At 41.5% G+C, this 24094-nt stretch overlaps 2 protein-coding genes across 2 annotated transcripts; one reads left to right on the top strand and one right to left on the bottom strand.

The window, feature by feature from the left end:
• Positions 1-2056: 2056 nt before the first annotated feature.
• Positions 2057-5199, bottom strand: LOC107396974 (myelin-associated glycoprotein). Its single transcript, XM_070553058.1, has 7 exons — positions 4927-5199; positions 4397-4786; positions 3982-4245; positions 3675-3896; positions 3183-3267; positions 3049-3085; positions 2057-2762 (listed from the first exon to the last, which is right to left on the bottom strand). Exons 1-7 carry the CDS (start codon positions 5009-5011, stop codon positions 2709-2711), a joined length of 1137 nt encoding a protein of 378 aa, XP_070409159.1. The 5' UTR covers positions 5012-5199; the 3' UTR covers positions 2057-2708.
• Positions 5200-7031: 1832 nt separating this feature from the next.
• cul2 (cullin 2) lies at positions 7032-23016 on the top strand. Its single transcript, XM_015976822.3, has 21 exons — positions 7032-7164; positions 8115-8253; positions 8391-8493; positions 8575-8669; positions 15141-15246; positions 15361-15443; positions 15857-15953; positions 16083-16193; positions 16318-16480; positions 16560-16684; positions 16822-16929; positions 17108-17167; positions 17249-17377; positions 17578-17664; positions 17826-17978; positions 18051-18128; positions 18211-18277; positions 21334-21536; positions 21614-21715; positions 21817-21933; positions 22304-23016. The coding sequence occupies exons 2-21, from the start codon at positions 8135-8137 to the stop codon at positions 22433-22435; spliced, it is 2238 nt and encodes a 745-aa protein (XP_015832308.1). The 5' UTR covers positions 7032-7164; positions 8115-8134; the 3' UTR covers positions 22436-23016.
• The last annotated feature ends 1078 nt before the right edge of the window (positions 23017-24094 follow it).

The following is a 24094-nucleotide window of genomic DNA, read 5'->3' as shown; positions in this document are numbered from 1 at the left end:
GCTGATGATTGTTGGATATATCCTCTCTCCCCTCTATACAGGACCTGTACACTTCCAGGACATTGAGGCATGTCACATTTATACACATTTATAATGAGTAAAATGGTAATTAAAATGATTATTTTAATTAATAAACAAAGGAAGTGTAAGACTCTTATTATGACTAGCTTTTCCATGGGAACACATCTTCTGGTACTGCAGGTGTTCAGATGTTATGGTTTCCAGCAGACTCTTGCAGACTTCATGTCTGCAAAGGTCTCAATCTGTGGGTGAAAGTTCTCAGCGACCCAGCACTTGACCCAGCCGAGTCAAATGACCTTTGTGACAGAAAACCCATATTTCCTCACGTTACACAGGTCAGATAACAGCTATCCCATCTCTCACTGGACACAGTCTCTTTGACTCGCTCTCAACAGGCCAGAGGAGCTAATTTCCTTAAATGTAAAGAATCAAAGGCTGAGGCCATTCTTTTTGGCCCCTAGACACTTTACGCTCACATATCTGTGGTTTAGATTCTTCCCAGTTTGGACCCCAAGAGGTGTTTTACCAGCCTTGGGTGAAACTGGATGCAGGATTTAAAATGGTCCCTCAGATCAATGCAGATCACCCCTCACCTTGACTATGCAAACTCACTGATAGGGACTCCTGCTTCAGCCCTGAATCGACTGCAGTTTGTGCAGAACACAGCAGCAAGATCTTTGATCAGCACAGGCAGGCGTAGCCATGTGACCGCGGTTTTGGCGCATCTTTATTGCTGTGGCTTTTATGGTACAATTTAAGATCCTGTTTTTTTGTATATAAAGCACTGAACGGCCTAGCACCTTCATATTTGTTGGATCTACGCACACCCTATGTGCCTGTGCGCTCGCTACGGTCATCTGACCGCCTGCTACTCTGCACCCCCACTATGACCTACAAGGCAAGAGGGAGCGAGCCTTTCTGTATGTAACTTCCACTGCCAATCACCATTTAACAGTCATCATCCATTCAAATCACGGTTGGAGACAAACTTCTATGATTTGGCTTTTAGACTGTGACTGCTTTTTAATTATTTTTTACCTTTTTAGTAAAAAATGACTGTTTTATCTGTACTTAATGTGTGTTTTTACGTTGTTGCTTAAGAGGTGCTTTGGTCAGCTCCCATACTGTTTTTAAATGCACCATAGAAATAAATTGGTACCATATGGTATTGTATGGTAAAAGCATTCAGGCAGCAATTTGTGACTTTGTGTGACATCACTCCCATTGGCTGAACTTCTAAGAATGGGTTGAAACTGACTCACGGGTAAAAAACAGTTTCATGATGCCTTTCTACCTTCCTGTGTGTCTTTCAGATTACCTTTAAGCAGCTGATTATAACTGCAGATAAGAAGCCATAAGACATTTTTGATCAGTATATAAAAAGCTGTGAAGGTCCTGTTCTGTTTTCTCACTTCTGAAAGGACATGGCATGTTTGAAACATCAGCTTTGGTTAGAGAGGGAATCATAATTAGCCCTGTATTGTCCACACTATCAGACACTCACAGTTAGCCATTTTCCTGAAAAGAAATAGTTTTTTATGATTTTGTTTTTTTCTTTTCAAACTGCAAAACACTTTTGGGCCTGTGTTCAACCAGAAACCCTGCTAAGCGCTCCACCCTTGAAGGCCCCCACATGCTCCAGCTTCATCTTCAATTCCAGGTTCTGAAACTGTTCCAGCCCAATCGTCAGGGAAGTCGGACCTGATGTGTATCTTAGTTTTTCATTTAGTTTTTTAGTTTTGTATTTTGTATTGCCCTGTTTACTTTATATAAATAACATTATTATGGCATCAAAGCTATTTTCAAGCCGCTGCACTAAAAGATTTCTGATTAAAGTAGATTTTTATATTTCTCAGAGTTAAAATCAATAGAAAAACACTTAACTTTTGTGTAGAACCTCAGTTTGTCATTTCACATTAGAGTTATTTTGTTAATTAAAATAACAAGGACAACATAGGATTTTTTCAGTTTTTCCATTGGAAGGGTATTTATTTCAAATTTTAAAAAGCATTTCAGCAGAGTTCAGCATAAAGTATAAAATACACTTTGAAGCAGTTTTAAATAGAAGACACAGTTTTTCTAACTAGCTTGGACTGTGGAAACACAAAACAGCTGCAGCATGCTGGTTTGTTCTCTCATTGATATTTAAACTAGAGATGGACAATATATCAGCATCAATATCGGTATCGGCCGATGTTAGTCATTTTTTAACATATCAGTATCGGTTCGATAAATAAAACCGGGCCGATTTTAACAATCGATATTTTTTCCATCTCACCTCTACTTGTTTGCCTGTTTCAGAGGGTGAGGAGGGTGATGTGTAATTGTTTAGTCATGCGAACAGTGAATGAAATAATCTCAGAATCGTACATGAGTGTGGTGAGTGTACATAATAATGTCAATTCAGTGTTAATAATTTTCATTATATACTAAATCTTCTGATTTTAGAAGCATTAATGTCAGTATATAGGTATTGGCAAATATCAGTTGTCGGCCATAGCAGTGATCTTAATATCGGATTTCGGTATCGGCCCAAAAATATCATATCGGTGCATCACTAATTTGCACAGTAAAATCATCTTTTCCCATCGCTCAGTGTCACATATCACTACTCGTGTAACAACAATGAGAGAACAAATCCCTCTAAGTCTGGAGGATGGTAACACACATCCTCGTCTCCTTGTGTCTCATGATGTCTGAGTCTCCATCACTCTGTGGATATTGTCTTCTTCTTCTCTGTCCTGTGGAAATAAAACAACACAAAGGTTTTTTTTTCTGCTCTGTGGTGAATTCAGTGCAACTCAAAGCAATTTAGAGGAAATTCAAACCAAAGTGTGACTTTGTCTAACACAAAGCTGCAGCAAACAGATTCCCTTCTGTTCTACTGGAATCCAAATGTCAGTGGAAACACCAGGAGACATACCGATATCTCTGATGAACACACACACACACACACACACACACACACACACAGAGAGAGAGAGAGAATTAGTAAGTTTCAAGGACAGGAAAGCTTGTTTTATTTACCTTCTCTTGCTTGCTGGAGACTCTTGATCTGAACCAGCTGATGATCAAAGAAACAAGAGGAAAATGAAGGCTAAGACTGACTGTTCTAAGACTACAAATGACTACAAGGATCAGTTGATAAAAACGTGTCTCACCACTCAAAGATGATGATTGCAGAGCAGAGCATCGCAATCCCTAAAATCTTTATGGTGATGCACATGCTGACTCTAAACTGTTTACCTGTAACAAGACCATTTGATAATGACGATTAAAACGTTTTAGGTCTGAATCATAGATGTCATTTTAATAAGGGATGCCGGGGAGAAGACAGTTGTGTCTACCACCAGGGGGCAGTATAGGAGAGAATAATCCAGTTAGGAGAGAAAGAGAAGGAGTGAGGAGAGATTAGATGGATGCCTCATACTGCTACATGTGACGCAGGTTTGAATAAAGCTTGGAAAATGAATTCCTGTAGTTTGAGGTTTGTTGGTTTGACCCCAAGTTTAACTTTTATTTACTTAATAATGTTCTAATTTTTAAACAAGTGTCATTACATTGCAGTGCATTTTGTAATTTAGCGTTAGAATTTCAGACACAAAAAAAGAAAATAAACGGAAACATGAAACTCTACAAACAAGCTAAACTACCTTCATCTTCAGCAGCCTCACAGTAATAAGCTCCGCCCTCTGCGATGTTGAATCTGTAAACGTTTCCTTCTGCTACCGTCATGACTCCCTCTGAGCTGATCCTGGACCAGCTGAAGTTGCTGACATGAGTTGTGGATCTGATGGAGCAGTTCAGCTTCACCCAGCTACCTGCTGACACCCAACGTGATGGGCTGATGGGTGCTGAGGTGTCTTCAGAGGCATCTGAGGAACATGTGACACACACAAAGTGACAACTGAACTAGGATGTTCTGACAGGATCTCTCCTCTTCTGTCTCTGCTCTCTTACCGAGTTCTGGGTCATAAACAGGATATCTGGCACAACAGCTGATGTTGAGTCCATCATGTGTGTCTGACAGAGGGAAGGTCATCTGGATTTCAGTTGTAAAGGTTCCATCTGGGTTCTCTGCCAGTCTGTGAGAGACTTGTTGGAGATTGCAGGTGAGTTCAGGAGGTGAGCGTGGACAGGGAGTGAAAGCTGAGCAGGTTACAGTCACAGAGTTCTGCTGCTGCCCATCTCCTGAGATTTCTATCCTGGGTTTCCAGGCAGAATCTGGGATTTCATCACATAACAGGCAAAAGATTTAGTGTTTTAAGCCAGAAGTGGAAGCAGGAGAAGATTTCAGACAGGAGCACGAAACAGCTGACAAAGAAAAAAGCTCATCATCCAGAGTAATAAGGCAGGTTTAGTCTAAAGTTCTCACCTGAAACTGTTATTTGAACCGGATGACAAAAAGCTGTCGCTTTGAACGACTCGTTCTCGATTCTGAAGAAGTATTTGTCTGAATGAGGTTTGATTAAATCAGAAAAGACCGTAGTGCAGTTCTTCTGTCTCAGATCTCCAGTAAGTGTCATTTTATAGATGTTTTGTATTTTACTGCTGTTAAAAATCACATTATTGGGATTTTTGTCAAACACTGGGTCACTTTTAATCCAAACTCCAAATATTTCTTTGCTGTTGTCCACCTCTTTATCTGGTTTCTCTTTAAAGCTACAGGGGATTTGCAAACAGGATCCTTCCAGAGCTTCAATCTTCTGTGGGGCTTCAATGGTGAGAGATGCAGTCTTACCACATTTAGTCTGACTCTGAACATCTGTAAGACCAGAGTAGAGATGAACTCAATGTGGAGCAAAATCCTCCTGAAGAAACTCGATGAAACACAAACATCTGAGCTGCTGCCTGTTGCTGCATCAGTATCAATTATTTCAGATCAGAAAGGAACAAACATCTGACCTGGAAGCAAGAAGACACTCAGCAGCATGATGACTGTCAGCAGGTTCACAGACGGAGCTGCTATCAGACTCCTGCTGCACCCCATCGTCTCTGATAAACAAGCTGATGGAAAACTGTAGAATTTTAGGGTTTAGAGAAAAAAAAGGCCACAGTTCCCATAAAAATCAAAGGAAAACAGTGAAGTAAAATTTGCTCTTATCAAATAAATCCACAACAATCTTCTTTCAGGTTTGAGTCAAACAGCAGTAGCTCCAGGCAAGAACTTCTCAGTTTAAAGTAAAATTATGCAGACTTGGTATTTTAAGAACATTTTAACTCTTCCTCTTTCTTGAAAGAAGAACTCTGCTTCACAAAGAATTTCAGCTCAACAGGGTGTGGATGTCTGTTTCACCCCCAGAATTCACGATTCGGACACGAACAACAATAGAAAAGGTGAAAATAAGAAAGTAAATCCCAGTTTATATACTGAGCACGACACAGAAAACATTAAAACAACAATGATGGCTAATTTACACTAAACCCACAGCCACAACCCAGAAATATTCAATTCAATTCAATTCAAAAATACTTTATTAATCCCAGAGGGAAACTGATTGCTGTAGTAGCTCAGAATAACAATAATAATCAAATCATCAAAGAGTTGTTGTATATTACAACGGCTGTTGGCAGGAAGGATCTCCAGTAGTGGTCAGTGTTGCAGCCAAACTGAAGAAGCCTCTGACTGAAGACACTCTTCCGTTGTCGGACAGTCTTGTGAAGAGAATGCTCAGGGTTGTCCATCATTTTCTTGATTCTCTGGAGAATCCTTCTTTGCATCATCTCCTCCAGCGGTTCCGAAACTGCTGAAACTCTGGCTGAGTCCTTGAAAGGGCTTGGAGTTCCTCCATCTTGTTGGCCAGTGATCTCACATTGCCCGTTATGATCGATGGAAGAGATGGTTTGAATTTCCTCTTTCTCTGTCTCCGTCCCGCTCTGCACCCACACTTCTTGCATTTTAGCTCATTTGGGATTTGTGGCTTCAGTTGAGGTATTATTTCAGCCTTTCCAATGTTAACCAGCTGCTCCTGATTGTAAGCCAGCTTTTTGCCATGGTTACGCATCATAACAAATGCTCAAAAAGTAAAGAAAGCTAAAAAATAGCAGTAAAAATCCTCCAAGCTTCACAGCACCAGAAACAGAAAAGTAAAGTGTCCAAAAAATACAGTTTTTCTTGAGAAACTAGAAGAAAAACTGTCCAAGAAAAGGCAAAACTTACATATAGTCAACAGAGCTACTCCAACATGCAGCCACCCAGAGCAGCACAGTTCCTCGGTAAGAGAAAAATCAGAGTTTTAGAAATAACGGGACACTCAGTAGAGCCATTATATTATATTTTTTACAAGTGTATGTAAACTTCTGACCACAACTGTAAGTTGCAATGGCCTTCCAACATGTCCCACGCTAATTTTAACTATTACTGTTTAGTTGGAATTAGGCACCAGCTTCCTGTGACCCTACTAAGGAAGAAGTGGTTCAGTTTATGGATGGATGAATGGATGGATGGATGTTGTCCACGCAATTATGTGACGCATCTAGAACAGTCATTCCCAAAGGTAAATCACCGATGACAGCGAAACTCCCATCTATTCATTTTCTGTCTTTGCTTGTTTCCATGGTTGCTAGGAACTGATACCTACCTGCATCCTTCAGTAGATGTGAGGTGGGTGCAGCACACACCCGGACACCTCACCAGTTAAAATCACAACTTGCATGAAATATGAAACAAATCTACCAAAGGAAGAAGTAACATGTTTGTGTGATTGGAGAATCATCATCTGCTTGACTTTTAATGTGAGATAATGTTGCTGACTGGAATGCATTCCAATATTTTAGTGTCAAAGTTGCCAATTAGTGGTGAACTCTTTTACAAATGAAACAATGTCTTTCGAGAAAAAAATTGACATAGACAGCAATGGAATAGACAAGAAAGGGCAAATTGTTTGATTAATATTTGACACTATTTTCTTCAAACTTGTTAAAACAAAAAAATCAAATGCAAACTGAAAATATTTATTTATTTATTCAAATGTACCCTTGCACGTTCCGATACGGTAGGTGGCAGCATTCAGAAACTGGCATTTTAATCTGTCATTAAAACCATAGAAGAAGAAGAATACTAGGGAAGACCTGTAAAACAAATCAAACCCGTGACAGCGGAGAATACTAACTGGGTTTTTAACAACTACATATTACACAGAGGTATGTAGTATGTAAGAGTCCCTGCTTAACTCGGGTGATTTGGTTTGTTTGACAGCAGTGCCATGTTTTGTGGAGGTGTCAGTGTGATTGTGGAGAAACTACTGAGATGACTTGCTAGCGATAGCTGAGCTGCCATTAGCTAGCTGCTATCACACGGAACGCTAACTGTTTCCATCAGATTGTATGCTATTCAAACGGGAAGAAGTAGCTTAGCATGCTAGCATGAAGCTAGTTAGCCTTTTAGCATTGAATCCTATTTTGGGATTGGCATGCCGCTAGCCAGTCACCTTTACTTAGCTTCGTTTATCGGGACTGTAAAGAGGTGTGTTTAGCACCGATCCTTCCTTCAGGAGAGACGCGTACGTGTATGAATGAAACCGGCTGCAACGACTAAAACTGTCAAAGTGTTTCAGTGATATTGTGTGACGTTTATTCAACTGACACAAGAACACAGGGCCTACGTTTCTTTACTTGATTTAATAAATGACTTCAGTGAAAGCAAAATGAAAGTTCATGTCAGTTATTGTCAGTTATGATCGCAACGCGGACACACCAGACCGTGTGTCCGGTGTGTTTTGTCCCAATGAACGTTGTCTTTGTACATTGTGTATCTAATCTTACTATCACAAGCAGCTATATGTGAGCAGCTATATCTAATGCTGTTTTTATGCCACTGGTTTAGAGGTGTATAGTTTATTGCAACGTCATTGATGTCATTAGTGGAGCAAAGATATCCATTTAAAAACATTCATTGGTTTTCTTCATTGATGTCACTATTCAACGCTTTCCTTTTGATTTCATCACTTGTATTCTGTTTAATAAGGACGTATTACATTATTAGATTGGTGAAAGAAATGGTATTACCAGAAAAAACATGATAAAATACAGATTCTTCAAAATATTAAATATTCACCCGTAACAACGTATTCACTATTTTTATTCTTCTGTAGGATAAAAGAGGAAATCTACAATGTCTTTAAAGCCACGGGTGGTGGATTTCGATGAGACATGGAACAAGTTACTGACTACAATCAAGGCTGTCGTGATGCTCGACTACGTGGAACGAGCCACGTGGAACGATCGATTCTCGTATCCTAGTTTCAGAGAAGCCATTTAATGTGTCTATATTTTGGATTGTAAACATGTACGGTAAAGTACTTTACTACACTGTGTTTATGTTTGTATTAGTGCAAACTCTTCGTTCTAACCCTTGACTGTAACATTAGTGACATTTATGCCTTGTGTGTTGCGTACCCTGAGCCTTTAGGGGAGAAGTTATACACAGAGACCAAAATTTTTCTTGAGAACCACGTTAGGCAGCTGTACAAGGTGAGCGTTAAAATACAATTCTTGCATTCCTGTTGAACTTAGCAGTCTATAACAGCTGCTCTACCTGTTTATGTTTTTTAGAAAGTTCTGGAATCGGAGGAGAAGGTTTTAGTTATGTACCACATGTACTGGGAGGAGTACAGTAAAGGAGCCGACTACATGGACTGCTTGTACAGGTAACACCCAGGCTTTTGATCTCATTGATATGAGAGAGTCATGAGGTTCATTTATTATTTATTATTAGATTTATTTATAATGTTACTAAAGAGTAGCCTTCACTACACTGTTCTATCTGAGCAGAAGCATTATACAGTTGGAGAACAAACTGAAGCTTCCTAGTTCCGGATGTAAACAAATGCCCCTGATCTGATGACTTTGAATCTGCACCATCATTTTCCAGCACATTTTTACGGGAAGTTGTGACTTGACACGGGTGTTGACCTCTGTCAGGGAGAGCAGATTGATTCTGTTCTCAGGGTTCCCGCGGGGTCTTTAAAAGTCTTAAAAGCATTGAATTTAGGAATTTGGAAATCACACCTTAAGTCTTGAATTTTGACAACTGGGTCTTAAAATTTTTGCTGCATGTAAATTATCCATACTGTATTTGACCTCAAAAGTTATATTTGTCAACCACATTAATTTTTGTTAAATAACGTAACATACATAGTGGTGGAACCAACACCACACCATTTTATTTATAAAAGCGCTTTCAATATGGCATTACAATCAACCAAAGCGTTGTACAAAATAAAACAATAAAAGGATAAAATAGTCGAGTCATAAAATTAATAAAAAAAAAATACAACGAAGAACCGTTTCAAACAAAAACAATAAAAACAAAAAATGATTAAAAGTAGTCAGACCACAGATTTAAGATGGGAAAAACCACAGTAGAAGGAGGTATGACAAACTGTTGATGCTAAGAATCGAAGGCCATGGAGAAGTAATGCATTTTCAGCCTCGATTTAAAGATGGGAAGCGAGGGTGCTCGTCTAACCGGAAGGGGTAGTGAATTCCAAAATTTTGGGGCACAGATACAAAAAAGCCCTTTCCCCGCGAGTCCTCAAACGCGTCTTAGGGACAGTGAGGAGGAGTTTATCTGCAGACCTAAGAGCACGAGAAGGGTGGTAGAAGTGGAGGAGTTTGCTTAGATAGGGAGGGGCCTGACTGTTGATCTTGAACTGAACGGGCAATCAATGCAGTGTTTAATATAATTCACAATGCAGTGCAGCCTTGGGTCAGAATACTCTGAACACGTGACATATTCAGCTCCCGCGCTACAGCAGTGATACAAAATGGTAAACATAGCACAGACCTCCAACAGAGGAGAAGAGAAACGAGGCAAATCTCTGCAGACCATGAGAAAGGTTGACTCTGGATCAGTGACTGAGTGAAAACATTCGGTAGGTACCACAATCAGGAAAAAAAAGGTGTTAAAATGTCCCAATGTGCCACCTCGGGTCACATGACTGATGATTGGAGAAGACGCGTCTCCTTTCAACAACACTTCTCTGCAGTTCGCTGATGAAAATGCTAAAAAACTCAGTGTGGGTGCATTTTGCTGAAGTAAGCCGCAGCTAAATGATACACCAGCAAGAAGATTTGTGCCGTGAAAATCAGGAATAGCAGCAATTTAACAAAGCACACCATCGTGCAGGGCATCATCTTGAGAGCTGAAACATGGAAAGTCTTTGATCGCAAAAAAGTAAACCATCACCTTCCAGCACACTGGAGGAGTCAGAGGCTGATAAAAGCAGAAATAGGAAATAAAACCAACTTACCTGCTGTTTACCATTATAACATGCGGTTCAGCAGGGTTATATAATATAATGATATAAACAACAAGAACAAAACCTTTAAGTAGTTTGTTATCCTCTCTTAAATTATTAAAATATAGATTTTAACTAAAGTATTGTTAAGGTTTGTTTTTTGTGTGTTTGTATGTGGTGTGAAAATCTGGAACAGTCTGAGTTTAGAACTGAAACAATGCAAAAACAGTTGGTCTGGTCACAGTATACTCAATGATGGTTTTACTGTGCTCTGTAATGTCTGTTCTCTCACCACTGCTGGTATGGATAACAAAAAAAAAGAAAAGAAATAGTGTGTGCATATGTATGTACATATATGTACATGTGTGTGTAGATACATATGTATGTATATGTATGTGTGTTTGTTACTATGTAATTATTATTGCCTGTTTACCTGTGGTAACGCAATTTATAATTAATGTATGCTGTATTCAGTTATGAAGGTTCTATTTGTTGTTTGCGGGCTGCTGTTGTGATGTTTGCGTGCGCCCGGAGCTGTTGATGGGTTGTTTGGTTTGCTATGATGAGCGTAGCTGCCGGAAGCTTATTGTTGTTTTAGTTGATGAGTGAGTATTGGGGTGGGATTTAGTAAGTTTTCTTCGTCCCACTCCTTTTCAGGTAATTTTTGTTTCTTGTTTTTGTGCACTTTGTTTTATATATGTATTTTGTTGTGCCTGAAATGAACAAAAAAAAAAAGGTACCACCATCAAGAACCAGGTCTTGTTAAAGTAGTCGTATCAAGAAATGTCTCCTGGTGCCCAGCGCCACTGACGCTGTTATATTTTATACATTTGTTTTACGCTACCTAGCTACCCTTTCAGTGAAAGCTGAAACCGCCCTGCTACTGTTCTCTACCGAGTGTTTTTGGCAAAATAGAATAAACCAGAAAGATAAATAAACACAAGTTCAGGAATGGCTTTTTTTGCCTGTAGGGCTGTGAAATAAATAGGTATTGATTTTTTATATAAGTGGTCTTGAAAAGGTCTTAACTCGATGAAACCTGTAGGAACTCGGTGTTCTTCCACCAGCTGCAGTATTCCTGCTGATGAGTTTTTGTGTTTTCATAAAATTTACCAGTGCATAGTGAGAGGTGCCGACAGGCACTTGCTGTGGCATAACTCATTCTAGATCAATAATTAGATCTTTCAGATCTATTTTTACACGTACTCCCCACCAGACTGCTGATGCACATAAACATCTTTTATTGTCTCTCTGTACATACATGCATGGGGCGACGGTGGCACAGGAGTTAAGTGCTCGCCTCGCAATCGGAAGGTCGCAGGTTCGAGACCCGCTCAGTCTGTCACTGTCGTTGTGTCCTTGGGCAAAACACTTAACCCACGTTGCCTGCTGGTGGTGGTCGGAGGGACTGGTGGCGCCAGTGCTCGGCAGCCTCGCCTCTGTCAGTGCGCCCCAGGGCAGCTGTGGCTACATCGTAGCTCATCCCCACCAGTGTGTGAATGTGTGTGTTAATGGGTGAATGACTGATTGTGTTGTAAAGCGCCTTGGGGGGTTCCAGGACTCTAGAAGGCGCTATATCAAATACAGGCCATTTACCATAAAACAATCAGCAGGTCTTGGTTTAGGAAGAGCATCGTTAAACAGATTTAGTATCTACACACTTCTGTTATTTAATGGCGTTAAAGAATCATAGTGACCTTTTTTTGCCTCGGAGAAATCAGGCTAAACGTTAAAGATCCCACTGATGGTGGCAGATGGTGCAGCTGTGAAAATAGCACACCATTTACAACAGACTGTTCTGTCAGTGTTGACAGCTGTTCGTCTGCTTGGAAGTTATCCTTATGAAACTCGGCACCAGCTGAAGAACTTGATGCAATCGATAAAAATGATAGTAAAACAATGAAACAGCTTCACAGTTTGGGTTTTGGCTGATAAACCAAAACAATCTGTTAGTATCTGCAACAGTTTTAGCTTCTTAGTGGCCTTGTGGTAAAGTGTCCACTCTGGGAGTGGGAGATTGGTGTTCAAATCCCAGTTGGGTCATACAGTGGTGTGAAAAACTATTTGCCCCCTTCCTGATTTCTTATTCTTTTGCATGTTTGTCACACAAAATGTTTCTGATCATCAAACACATTTAACCATTACTCAAAGATAACACAAGTAAACACAAAATGCAGTTTTGAAATGATGGTTTTTATTATTTAGGGAGAGAACAAAATCCAATCCTGCATTGCCCTCTGTGAAAAAGCAACTGCCCCCTTGTTAAAAAATAACCCAACTGTGGTGTTTCACACCTGAGTTCAATTTCTGTAGCCACCCCCAAGCCTGATTACTGCCACACCTGTTTCAATCAAGAAATCACTTAAATATGAGCTGCCTGACACAGAGAAGTAGACCAAAAGCACCTCAAAAGCTAGCCATCATGCCAAGATCCAAAGAAATTCAAGAACAAATGAGAACAAAAGTAATTGAGATCTATCAGTCTGGTAAAGGTTATAAAGCCATTTCTAAAGCTTTGGGACTCCAGCGAACCACAACATGGAACAGTGGTGAACCTTCCCAGGAGTGGGTGGCCGACAAAAGTTACCCCAAGAGCGCAGAGGCAACTCATCTGAGAGGTCACAAAAGACCCCTAGACAACTTCTAAAGAACTGCAGGCCTCACTTGCCTCAGTTAAGGTCAGTGTTCACGACTCCACCATAAGAAAGAGACTGGGCAAAAATAGCCTGCATGGCAGATTTCCAAGACGCAAACCGCTGTTGAGCAAAAAGGACATTAGGGCTCGTCTCAATTTTGCTAAGAAACATCTCAATGATTGCCAAGACTTTTGGGAAAACACCGTGTGGACTGACGAGACAAAAGTTGAACTTTTTGGAAGGCAAATGTCCCGTTACATCTGGCGTAGAAGTAACACAGCATTTCAGACAAAGAACATCATACCAACAGTAAAATATGGTGGTGGTGGTGGTGTGATGGTCTGGAGTTGTTTTGCTGCTTCAGGAACTGGAAGGCTTGCTGTGATAAATGGAACCATGAATTCTACTGTCTACAAAAACATTCTGAAGGAGAATGTCCGGCCATCTGTTGGTCAACTAAAGCTGAAGCGATCTTGGGTGCTGCAGCAGGACAATGACCCAAAACACACCAGCAAATCCACCTCTGAATGGCTGAAAAACAACAAAATGAAGACTTTGGAGTGGCCTAGTCAAAGTCCTGACCTGAATCCTATTGAGATGCTATGGCATGACCTTAAAAAGGCACTTTGTGCTAGAAACCCCTTAAATAAAGCTGAATTACAACAATTCTGCAAAGATGAGTGGGCCAAACTTCCTCCAGAGCGCTGTAAAAGACTCGTAGCAAGTTATCGCAAACGCTTGATTGCAGTTATTGCTGCTAAGGGAGGCCCAACCAGTTATTAGGTTGAGATTGCTTTTTCACAGAGGGCAATGCAGGTTTGGATTTTGTTCTCTCCCTAAATAATAAAAACCATCATTTCAAAACTGCATTTTGTGTTTACTTGTGTTATCTTTGACTAATGGTTAAATGTGTTTGATGATCAGAAACATTTTGTGTGACAAACATGCAAAAGAATCAGGAATCAGGAAGGGGGCAAATAGGTTTTCACACCACTGTAATTAGGGACCCATTGCCTCTCTGCTTGACACTCAGCTTTAATGGGTTAGATTGGGGGATTAAATCACCAAATAGTTCCCGAGCGCGACCACAGCTGCAGCTCACCGCTGCCAGTGGGGATGGGTCAAATGCATGTGAGATGTAATTTCACCAGATGGCGACTAATGAGCTTCTGTCTTCATCCCTGTAGTTTCATGCTAAGCTCTGGTGCTTATTTGTCTTTAGCAGCTCCAGTCGTTTTAGTTCATACGGCTGAAATCATTCATGGAATGTCTAAATTACAAAAACATCTCAGTTTGGATGTTTAATCCACTTGCATACTGGTCAGGTGTTTTACTGGGACCGTTACTAATGTTGGACATCATTCTGAAGCTTTGATACTTGAAAGGAAGAAAAATCAAGACCAAACTTCTGAATCTTAATCAAATGTAAGCAAAGCAAAAGCAGCACAGTAAAACCAAATTAGTTCACCATGGTAACGCAACGTCAGCAACTTTTCACCAATGATGGATTTGGGATTATTTAAATGTTTCCCCTTGTCCAATAAAAATGTGTTTCTGCTGACTGTTTTTCCTCGATAATAACAGAAGTCTTTAGTTTCTGGTGCCTACGTGTTCTTATAAAGGGATTAAAGAGGTGCTGGACTTGTGCGTTTCTATGATAAAGAGCTCAGTGCATCTCAGCTGTTATGTGGAGCTCCTCTGCCTTCAAACCGCGTCCGTGGGGGTTGAAATTAGAGCGAAAAATTGTTTGAATAAATTCTCTCTCAGCTCTATTTATACATCAGTTACCTTTCTGCCCTCATTATTATTATCATTATTATTATTATTATTATTATTATTATTATTATTATTATTATTATTGATTTGGACCCAATGCTGACATGGTAGAATTCTGCCGAGTTGCTCATCGTTTGCCTTTTACTTGCTGACTGTCCTGCATCATTCCTGCCTGTTAGGGAGGAAAAGCATCCTAGTGGCATGCATTAAATCCAGTTAGACTCACTGTTGGTGGCCAAGAATGTTTGGTTTGGTTTTTCAGTCAGACAGGATAACCACAGCGTTGTTCAGGATTGGGAATGACAATAGCACAAAGTCTCAGGTTGCTTCCAGAATTCTCCCCCCTTCAGTGAACAATCACTGGCCTTGATGGCATCACATTACATCACAAGAGAATACACCCCACCTGGCTCAAGCAAAGCCGTTGCTATGCCAACACGTTAACTTGCCTGTCTCTACTGTTCAGGTATCTTAACACACAGTTCATAAAGAAGAACAAACTAACGGAGGCCGACCTGCAGTACGGCTATGGAGGAGTGGACATGAACGAGCCGCTCATGGAGATCGGAGAAGTAACCTCACTTTATAAATCCATACCATACTTTTACACCCTCTTGGGGGAGATTAGCATGTTCTTGGGTGTGTCTATGCTCTGGTGATGTGTTGTTTTTCACCTGTCATTGCAGTTGGCTCTGGATATGTGGAGAAAGCTGATGATTGAACCGCTTCAGGCTGTCCTCATCCGAATGTTGCTGAATGAAATAAAGAAGTATGCTAGTTCTCTCACACACCTGCCTTTGGGACTCCATCTTTGTAATTCTGATTCCAGTTTCCTATCAAAGGAAAATGCTTTTTGTTGGACCTGCTTGATTACTTATGTTTTCATTTCTGATTTACTGTAGTCCCCATTTACCCGGGCTTCATAAGGCCAACGTCTGGATTGGGGAGTTCCCAGCAGTCAAATATTACTGCAATAAGATAAAAAACATTTTATTTTTTGTTCAACATACTTCAGGCCCAACGCTGCATCTCTAGTGCCCTTTGTGATGGTGTGATGCCAGAAACGTGTCTGATCACGTTAACGGGATCTTTGACTGGAGTCTCGTAACCAGAAAGTTCCCATGACATCCCTGTCTGGAGGCGCATTCCCACTGGGGCTAATAAAGCTGTTCTGTCTTTCAGTGATCGCTGTGGAGAGAACCCCAACCAGAAGGTAATCCACGGGGTCATCAACTCTTTTGTTCATGTTGAACAGTACAAGAAGAAGTTTCCACTAAAGGTGAGCCGACAACAACACCAGGATGCTCCGGTTTTAGTTTCATGCAGTAAATCTAAAACTGAAATGTAGAGCAGCCTGTAGGTGTGTCTCGTGTTTTTTGTTGTTGTTTATTTTGTTCTTTTATCTCAGTTTTATCAAGAAATCTTTGAAGGGCCTTTTCTGATAAAAACTGGGGAGTATTACAAACAGGAAGCCTCCAATCTTCTGCAGGAGTCCAACTGCTCACAGTATATGGAGAAGGTAGGAGTGTGTGTGTGTGTGTGTGTGTGTGTGTGTGTGTGTGTGTGTGTGTGTGCGTGCGTGCGTGCGTGCGTGTATAACAGTTGAGCCCAAACGACCTCCTTCCATTTGTCTTACCCTTCAGGTGTTGGCACGGTTGAAAGATGAGGAGGTACGATGTCGGAAGTACCTGCACCCCAGCTCCTACGCCAAAGTCATTCATGAATGCCAGCAGAGGATGGTGGCGGACCATCTGCAGTTCCTGCACGGGGAGTGTCAGAGCATCATTCGGCAGGAGAAGAGAGAAGGTCGGTCCACTTTGCTGTGCGTGTGCTCATCACGGCCTTGATGTTACAGAGTGTAACCCATAATGTGTGTGTTCCTCAGACATGGCCAACATGTACACCTTGTTGCGGGCCGTTTCAAACGGGTTACCTCACATGATCCAAGAGCTGCAGGTTCACATCCACAACGAGGGCATCAGAGGCACCAGTAACCTCTCTCAGGAAAATGTTCGTTGTGTGTGTGTGTGTGTGTGTGTGTGTGTGCGCGTGCGTGCGTGTGTTTAAACCCAGTGGACAGTTGTTTTACCACCTGTGAAAAAGTCTCGAGGTTAATCTAAGTTGTCTCTCTGCTCCGACTCCTCTAGATGCCAACTCTATTTGTGGAGTCTGTTCTGGAGGTTCACAGTAAATTTGTTCAGCTCATTAACACGGTTCTAAATGGAGATCAGCACTTCATGAGCGCGCTTGATAAGGTACTGCAGCCTCAGGCGGCCTCACTCACACAGCAGTCGTCGCTGTTGATAAATGCCTGCAGCCTTTTCCTTTGCTTCCTGCTTTCTAGAATGTTCTGTGACAAAAGAATGAAGCATGAATGTGTGTCAGTGTAGTAATTATCCGTTTGACTGAGGTTCAATTCGACATCTGTCTCAGGCTTTGACGTCTGTAGTGAACTTCAGGGAGCCCAAATCCATCTGCAAAGCCCCTGAACTTGTAAGTGCACACACACACACAACCTTTGTGTTTTGTGTCTCACACACACTGCCTTGACCCCCTCCTGATGTTTCTGTCCAGCTGGCGAAATACTGTGACAACCTGCTGAAAAAGTCTGCAAAGGGAATGACAGAAAACGAGGTGGAGGATAAGCTGACCAGCTTCATCACAGTGTTTAAGTACATAGACGACAAAGACATCTTTCAAAAGGTACTCGGACAACCTCTGATGTAGGAATGTATTTAAAAAATCTCAGATTAGATTTTTCCGGGTTGGGATCGTGCCACATGCTGTTAAAATAGTCTGTTTTTGGGTTCTTTAAATAGGTCAAACAGCTAATGTCTCATAAGAGTCTGTTTTTAGTATCAAATGTCTCAAAATACACAAACTGTTTTTCTCTGTTTCTGTAGTTTTATGCCAGAATGCTAGCTAAGCGGTTAATACACGGTCTATCGTTGTCCATGGATTCAGAAGAAGCAATGATCAACAAACTAAAGGTACACCTTTAACCAGACATACGACTCAAGAATTCCCTTAAATTCCCTAAAAGGATTATCTTTGGATCGTTTCACCCAAAAACACACTCGTCCGACCTGATTTTAGTCTGTGTCCCGTCAGATCACTCACTAACAATCTGTGTTTACTTCCAACTCTGCAGCAAGCTTGTGGCTATGAGTTCACCAGCAAACTACACAGAATGTACACGGACATGAGCGTGAGCGCCGACCTCAACAACAAGTTTAACAATTTCATCAAGACGCAGGAGACGGTGGTGGACCTGGGCATCAGTTTCCAGATCTACGTATTACAGGTGTGTGAGGAACACTCCAAGCAGTGGGGGGGGTGTTTGTCCACCATTGACACGTGTGCTGTCTCTTTGCAGGCTGGAGCCTGGCCTCTAACACACGTCCCCTCGTCCACATTCGCCATCCCTCAAGAACTAGAGAAGAGCGTGCAGATGGTGAGCGCTGCAGAGCGGTAACAGAGTTTTACACATGAAGCACCACATCACAGGTAACCTTTGATTTGACTTTATCTTACAGTTTGAGCGGTTTTATAATCAGCACTTCAGTGGGAGGAAGTTAACATGGCTGCACTATCTCTGCACAGGTAATGAAACAACATTCATGCTAGAGCTAATATAATAATGAACACTTGTTGGATCAGTTGAACCTCATCTGTGTCATGTTAGACCAGGGGTGTCAAATATGCGGCCCGCGGGCCGGATCTGGCCCGCAAGCGGGTTAAATCCGGCCCGCGAGATGGTTGTGTAAACTTTATTTTCATACTTTACAATGTAGAGTGAAACTAAACGTATCTTTGTGAGCAAGTTTCCTCTGTAATGAGTATAAATAAAACAAAGCTGCGCTCAAGGCTCACACAAGAACTTGAATCCCATCCTGAAGTTGGCCGCCACTCAGGATGTGACTTCTGATATTGATGTGCTGGTGAAAGCTAAAAGATGTAAAGTAAAATGAGTCACATATACTTTAAGTGCTGCATGAAACTCATCTAGCCATGTGTTCTGTACGCTCTTTGAATCACTATGGAATGTTTTTATTTATTGATTGATTTTTTATTATTTTGAAATTTTCAAGTACACTTCAGGTGTTGTGCTATTTTGGATACACTGTCCTCAGGCTCCAGCCTTGTTTTATATCGACTGTATTAAAACAAAGGAAACAGTCTGAAGTTGTTTTTAATTTACCGGTCCGGCCCACTTGGGACTAGATTTCCCTCAATGTGGCCCCTGAGCTAAAATGAGTTTGACACCCCTGTGTTCGACTGATTATAAGATCATAAGGCATGATGCTTGAATCAGAAACACATCAGACTAGTGTTTGTTTACACTTGGTTTGGATGTTGTGCTTCTTTGGTTTTACTGCAGAGCAGTTTTTATAATACTAAACCTTCTAGGTTTTGTTCTCTGATTTTTCTTATTTTACTTTTTAACATAACCTAGCGTAAGCATGTGTAATAACTCAGCCATCCATGTATTTCCTGCTACTTATATCAGGCGGGTTTCAGAGGTAACAGGTCCAGGAGGGAAGCTCAGACATCCGCAGCTCCTCCTGGTGGATCCCAAGGTATTCCCAGACCACAGAGGATACATCATATCTTCAGCATATTCTGGGTCTTCCCTGAGATCTCCATGTTGGATAGAGATGGGCATCGAGCATCGATTGGAACCGGTTCCAACTGTTGGTTTTTCCCGGGATCGTTCAAAGTATTTTTTTTTCGATTCCTAGTTTTGATTCCTAGAATGCCGACGGAAGAGGAATCCGCGGCCAATCTCCGTGAATAATAAACGTGATCTGCAAATTGTGATCAACACTTTTCAGAGCTGATCACAGCAGCTGTCTGTGTGCAGCACCGAATCCCCCCTCCCCCCACCCGGCGCGCAGCGACCAAATCTAAACAAACGCGTCTGCCGGACTTTTACTCCGTAATGTAAACTAACTCCTGTAGCGAAAATATGCCGTAGAGGAAACTTGTTAAAATACGTCAACATGGTGGATTTACTAGAAGCTTTAAAGAACAAACTCTGGACGGTGTGAGGCGAGTTTGTCTCTGCAGAAATGAAAACACACACGGAGCGTCAGCAGTCAGACTCGTGAGCGTCAGAAGGCTGAACAATAACCTGTAGAATAATTAGTCATCATGCTAGAGAAGCTTCTCTGTGGTGGAACACACCAGCTTCTGCCACAATAAATAATTATAATAATAATAATAATAATAATAATAAAACATTTTTTATTTCCTTTTTGAACTATCTCTGTTGAGAGTTTCAATGTTTAAAATCTGTTAAATTGTTACTGACAGCAGCTACATTTAAGTTTCACTTCCTGTTCTGACTGCTGCAGCATGGAGGTGTAGTTCTCAGTCATCCTGAACATGATCATCCTGAGAGTTTTAGCTGAAAACAGCTGCACGTTTCTGGATATGTTGGAGACATTTAGCCTCTCATCCCAGAGGCTGCTTCCAGACTTTGGTTGTGGTCAGAAACAAACACACTGGTTGTGCTGCAAGTCTTTTTCTTTTTTTCTCCAAAACATGTTTTTGTCTAAATGAAGGTGATGTTGTTGTTCATAGAATTAAAATTCATGTTGAAGTTAAGATTATTTCATCCAGTAGGACCTGTGATTAGCTGGCTCGTGTAAAGCATGTCATGTCTTGAAAGAATCGGAATTGGGAATCGATAGGAACCGGAATCGAAATGAGGAATTGGAATTGGAATCGGAATCGTTCAAAATCAAACGATGCCCAACCCTACTCTTTAGCTCCTGGTAGCCAGTATGGTGTTCTTTCAGTCAGGATTTATAGTAACACTAAATAGTTTCTTAAACTTTAAACTAGAGCTTTAACATTGATCTCGGTGATAGTTGGGTTAAAAAACTTGACCAGTTTAGTATTTGAAACACTCTGCAGCCCTCTGCTGGCCAGATACCACTCTTAACATTTTTATCGAGCCAGTAGGTGTTCTAGGGGGTGCTCTTACACATGCATTACGGTTGTTAGCATTACTTTATTACTTTTACTTCCTCGCTCTGCCACAATGCCAACAGAAAAGCAAACTTCTTATTTTTCTTGTGCTTTTTATTGATGATCAACAAACTGAAAAAGCCAACTGCACAAAAAGTTGCTAACAGCCGTAATGCAGGTATAAGAGCACCCCCTAGAACACCTACCCCTCCACAAAACTGTCAAGTGCAGTATCCGGCCAGCAGAGAGCTGCACATTGGCGTCAAATATGAAACTGGTCAACTTTCTAACCCGACGATCACTGAGATCAATGTTAAAGCTCTAGTTTAACATTTTAAAACTATTTAGCATTACTTTAAATCTCATGTCCAAGATAGACCAATAAACTGGGAGCTTTGGCTTTCAGCTCAGCTGAGTAAAGATCTTGTCTGCTGCTCCTCCACCCATCTCAGGTTCAGCAAATCCAAGACACCTTCATTGAAGATGTGACAGCAGTGAGACATGGCAGCTAAGCACACGAGTTTGGATTAAACACAATATTCAGATTTTTGCCTTGAGACTTCTTGTAATGAAGTCACTCTTTTTTTTCTTTGATTCATTTTAAGCTCACACACAAACTAGTCGTGTCCACACCTCAGCTTGGTATTTTCAGTGCTGATCTTACACGTTTTTTCTCTTCACAGGTGAGGTTAAGATGAACTACCTGTCCAAGCCTTACGTCGCCATGGTGACAACTTATCAGATGGCCGTGCTGCTGGCCTTCAACAACAGTGAGACGGTAACGTACAAGGAGCTTCAGGATGGCACCCAGATGAACGAAAAGGAGCTTCAGAAGACCATCAAGTCCCTGCTGGACGTCAAGATTCTCAACCACGACTCTCAAAAGGTGCTGAGTCAGTGAATGCAGCATCAAATCCTCAGCAGGACCTGCTCTCTGCTCACCGTTGTTTTCTTTGTCTACAGGAGGAGATTGAAACCGAGTCCACGTTTTCACTAAACATGAGTTTTAGCAGTAAAAGGACAAAGTTCAAGATTACCACCTCCATGCAGAAAGACACCCCCCAGGTCAGATGATGGGTGATCTGTTTCAGTTTGGTTTATACCAGTCTGTTAACTTAAGGCCTTAGCAGGCTCAACAATAACAAACCCGTGTCTGTGATGTTCAGGAGATGGAGCAGACGAGGAGCGCTGTAGACGAGGACCGCAAAATGTATTTACAAGCTGCTATAGTCAGAATAATGAAGGCCCGCAAGGTGCTCCGACACAACGCCCTCATCCAGGAGGTGAGTGGAAACTCCTGACAGATGAGGTAGTGGAGGAAAACACGGCTCATGGAGGGTTGGAATGAATGGGTCCTGTAAAGTTGAGTTTAAATTCTGTAGAGGTGAGGTAACTGTTATGTTAGAGGGAGATGTTTGATCATGTTGGAGGACATGAGCAGTGAAAGCTCCTGTCAGCTGACGGCTACAACGCATACACAAGATGGAAGGGACGATTCTCACGCTTATCTCCCTTCTTTATAACCTACCTGGAAACTGATGCTGTTCCTGTAGACAAAACCATAAATCAGTGTTTTTAGTCGTTTCCCTAAATAAATAATAGAAAGAAATAACTGCATTAGATTCATGTTTGTGCATTAACGTGTGTTTACAGGTCATTAATCAGTCCAAAGCCAGGTTCAACCCCAGTATCAGCATGATTAAGAAGTGTATCGAGGTGCTCATCGACAAGCAGTACATCGAGCGAAGCCAGACCTCCGCTGACGAGTACAGCTACGTGGCGTAAGGGGGGGGGAGGCTCCATACAGAGACTCATGAGACTGACTGAGGACAAAAACCACGATCAAACACACGATCCCAATTATCCATTTAGGTTCAGGACGGTCACTGTCTGCTGTGTTTCTCTGTGGTGACTAAAGCAGGACTCGTGCCTCCATCTCAGATAAGATTAATGTCATGGTTTCACGTCGGACACCTCCACCCATAAGGCCCTTCTTCAAGCCCCTCCCACTTTCTGATTTTAAACTGTTTACAACATCACCAGTGCCACGCACCTGTGCGTCTAAAGAAAATGCCTAAAGCAGCTGGAGAGGACGGATCTGCCGATCTGCCGGCAGGGACACAGGATGGGGACAGGACTACTTGTGGCATCAATGACTCGTTGGTGGCTACACAATAAACAAACATGCTTTCTTTTCTCACGTTTGCAGTTGTGTGTTACTTTCTTTGTTAAATGTACTGAATTAGGAACAATATTGTAACAAAACTGCTATATTGACTATTGTTATCTACTTTAAAATGTAAAGAAAGAGTGACAAACATGATCTTGCTGCTTGTCAAATAAATCAAAAACACTGAAGGCTTTTATTTAGGTATTCGTCATGTGTCTATATAAGGATGGAGTCTTTAGCTTTTAGCTTGTGACGCCATCATCATGTTCATTTAGAGCAGGGATGTCTAATAATAGTCCCAAAGGGTCTGTATCCAGTATGTTTTAGTGTTTTCCCTGCTCCACACACCTGAATGTATAAATCGCCTGTTCAACTGCTCAAATACTGCCTAATAGGGCAGCAGTAGCTCAGGTGGTAGAGCGGGTTGCCTCATGATCGGAGGGTCATGGGTTCGATTCCAGCTCCCGCTAGGGGTATCCTGCTGTTGTGTCCCTGGGCAAGACACTTCATCCAACTTGCCTGTGTTAGTGGTGGTCAGAGGGGCCGACGGCGCCAAATGGCAGCCTCGCCTCTGTCAGACCTCCCCATGGCACAAGTAGTACTACAAGTAGCTTTCCATCACTAGCAGTGTGTGAATGTGAGAGTGTGTGAAAGCATCTTTGAGTGTCTAGAAAAGCGCTATATAAGTTCAATGCATTATTCATTATTATTATTAATACTCACTAATTATATCTGCAGGACGGTGGCCCTGAAGGACCAAGACTAGACACCAAATTACATCTGTTACTTTATATTGTAGCTTTTGAATTAATTAGTTTCTATGAAGAATTTATCGATGGATATATTATAACACAAGGCACGTTCAAATATAGAAGGTGGCTCCCATGTGTGTTGTGTTGACGGCTGTCCACGGTGCTGATTAGATACCTTTTTACTGACGTCAGCTCTCGCAAGACCTTTATCGTATTACCAGAGAAGTATCACCAAATAGTAAATGTCTCTTATTGCTGGTTAAAGATGCATGCGCACAAACGGTCCCTGTTATTAGTCATCTAAATTATATTTTGCATGGTCTTATGGAACTACGGCGGCACGTCTGACTCGAGATCAGAAGGTTGAGTGTTAAAATCATGTGGTCAGCTGCCTTTTCTCACCTGTTATTCTGTCTGCATGTTTGTGTTTATTGCTGTTATGGTCTTGGCCTCCCACTGGACATCTGACCAAACAGGTAAGGACAGAGATGCAAACTTCTGCTGCAGATGATACCAGATATG

The sequence above is a fragment of the Nothobranchius furzeri genome, chromosome 7 (genome assembly GCF_043380555.1).
Source record: "Nothobranchius furzeri strain GRZ-AD chromosome 7, NfurGRZ-RIMD1, whole genome shotgun sequence".
Lineage (NCBI taxonomy): Eukaryota > Metazoa > Chordata > Actinopteri > Cyprinodontiformes > Nothobranchiidae > Nothobranchius > Nothobranchius furzeri.
This window is presented reverse-complemented; position numbering and strand designations above follow the sequence as displayed.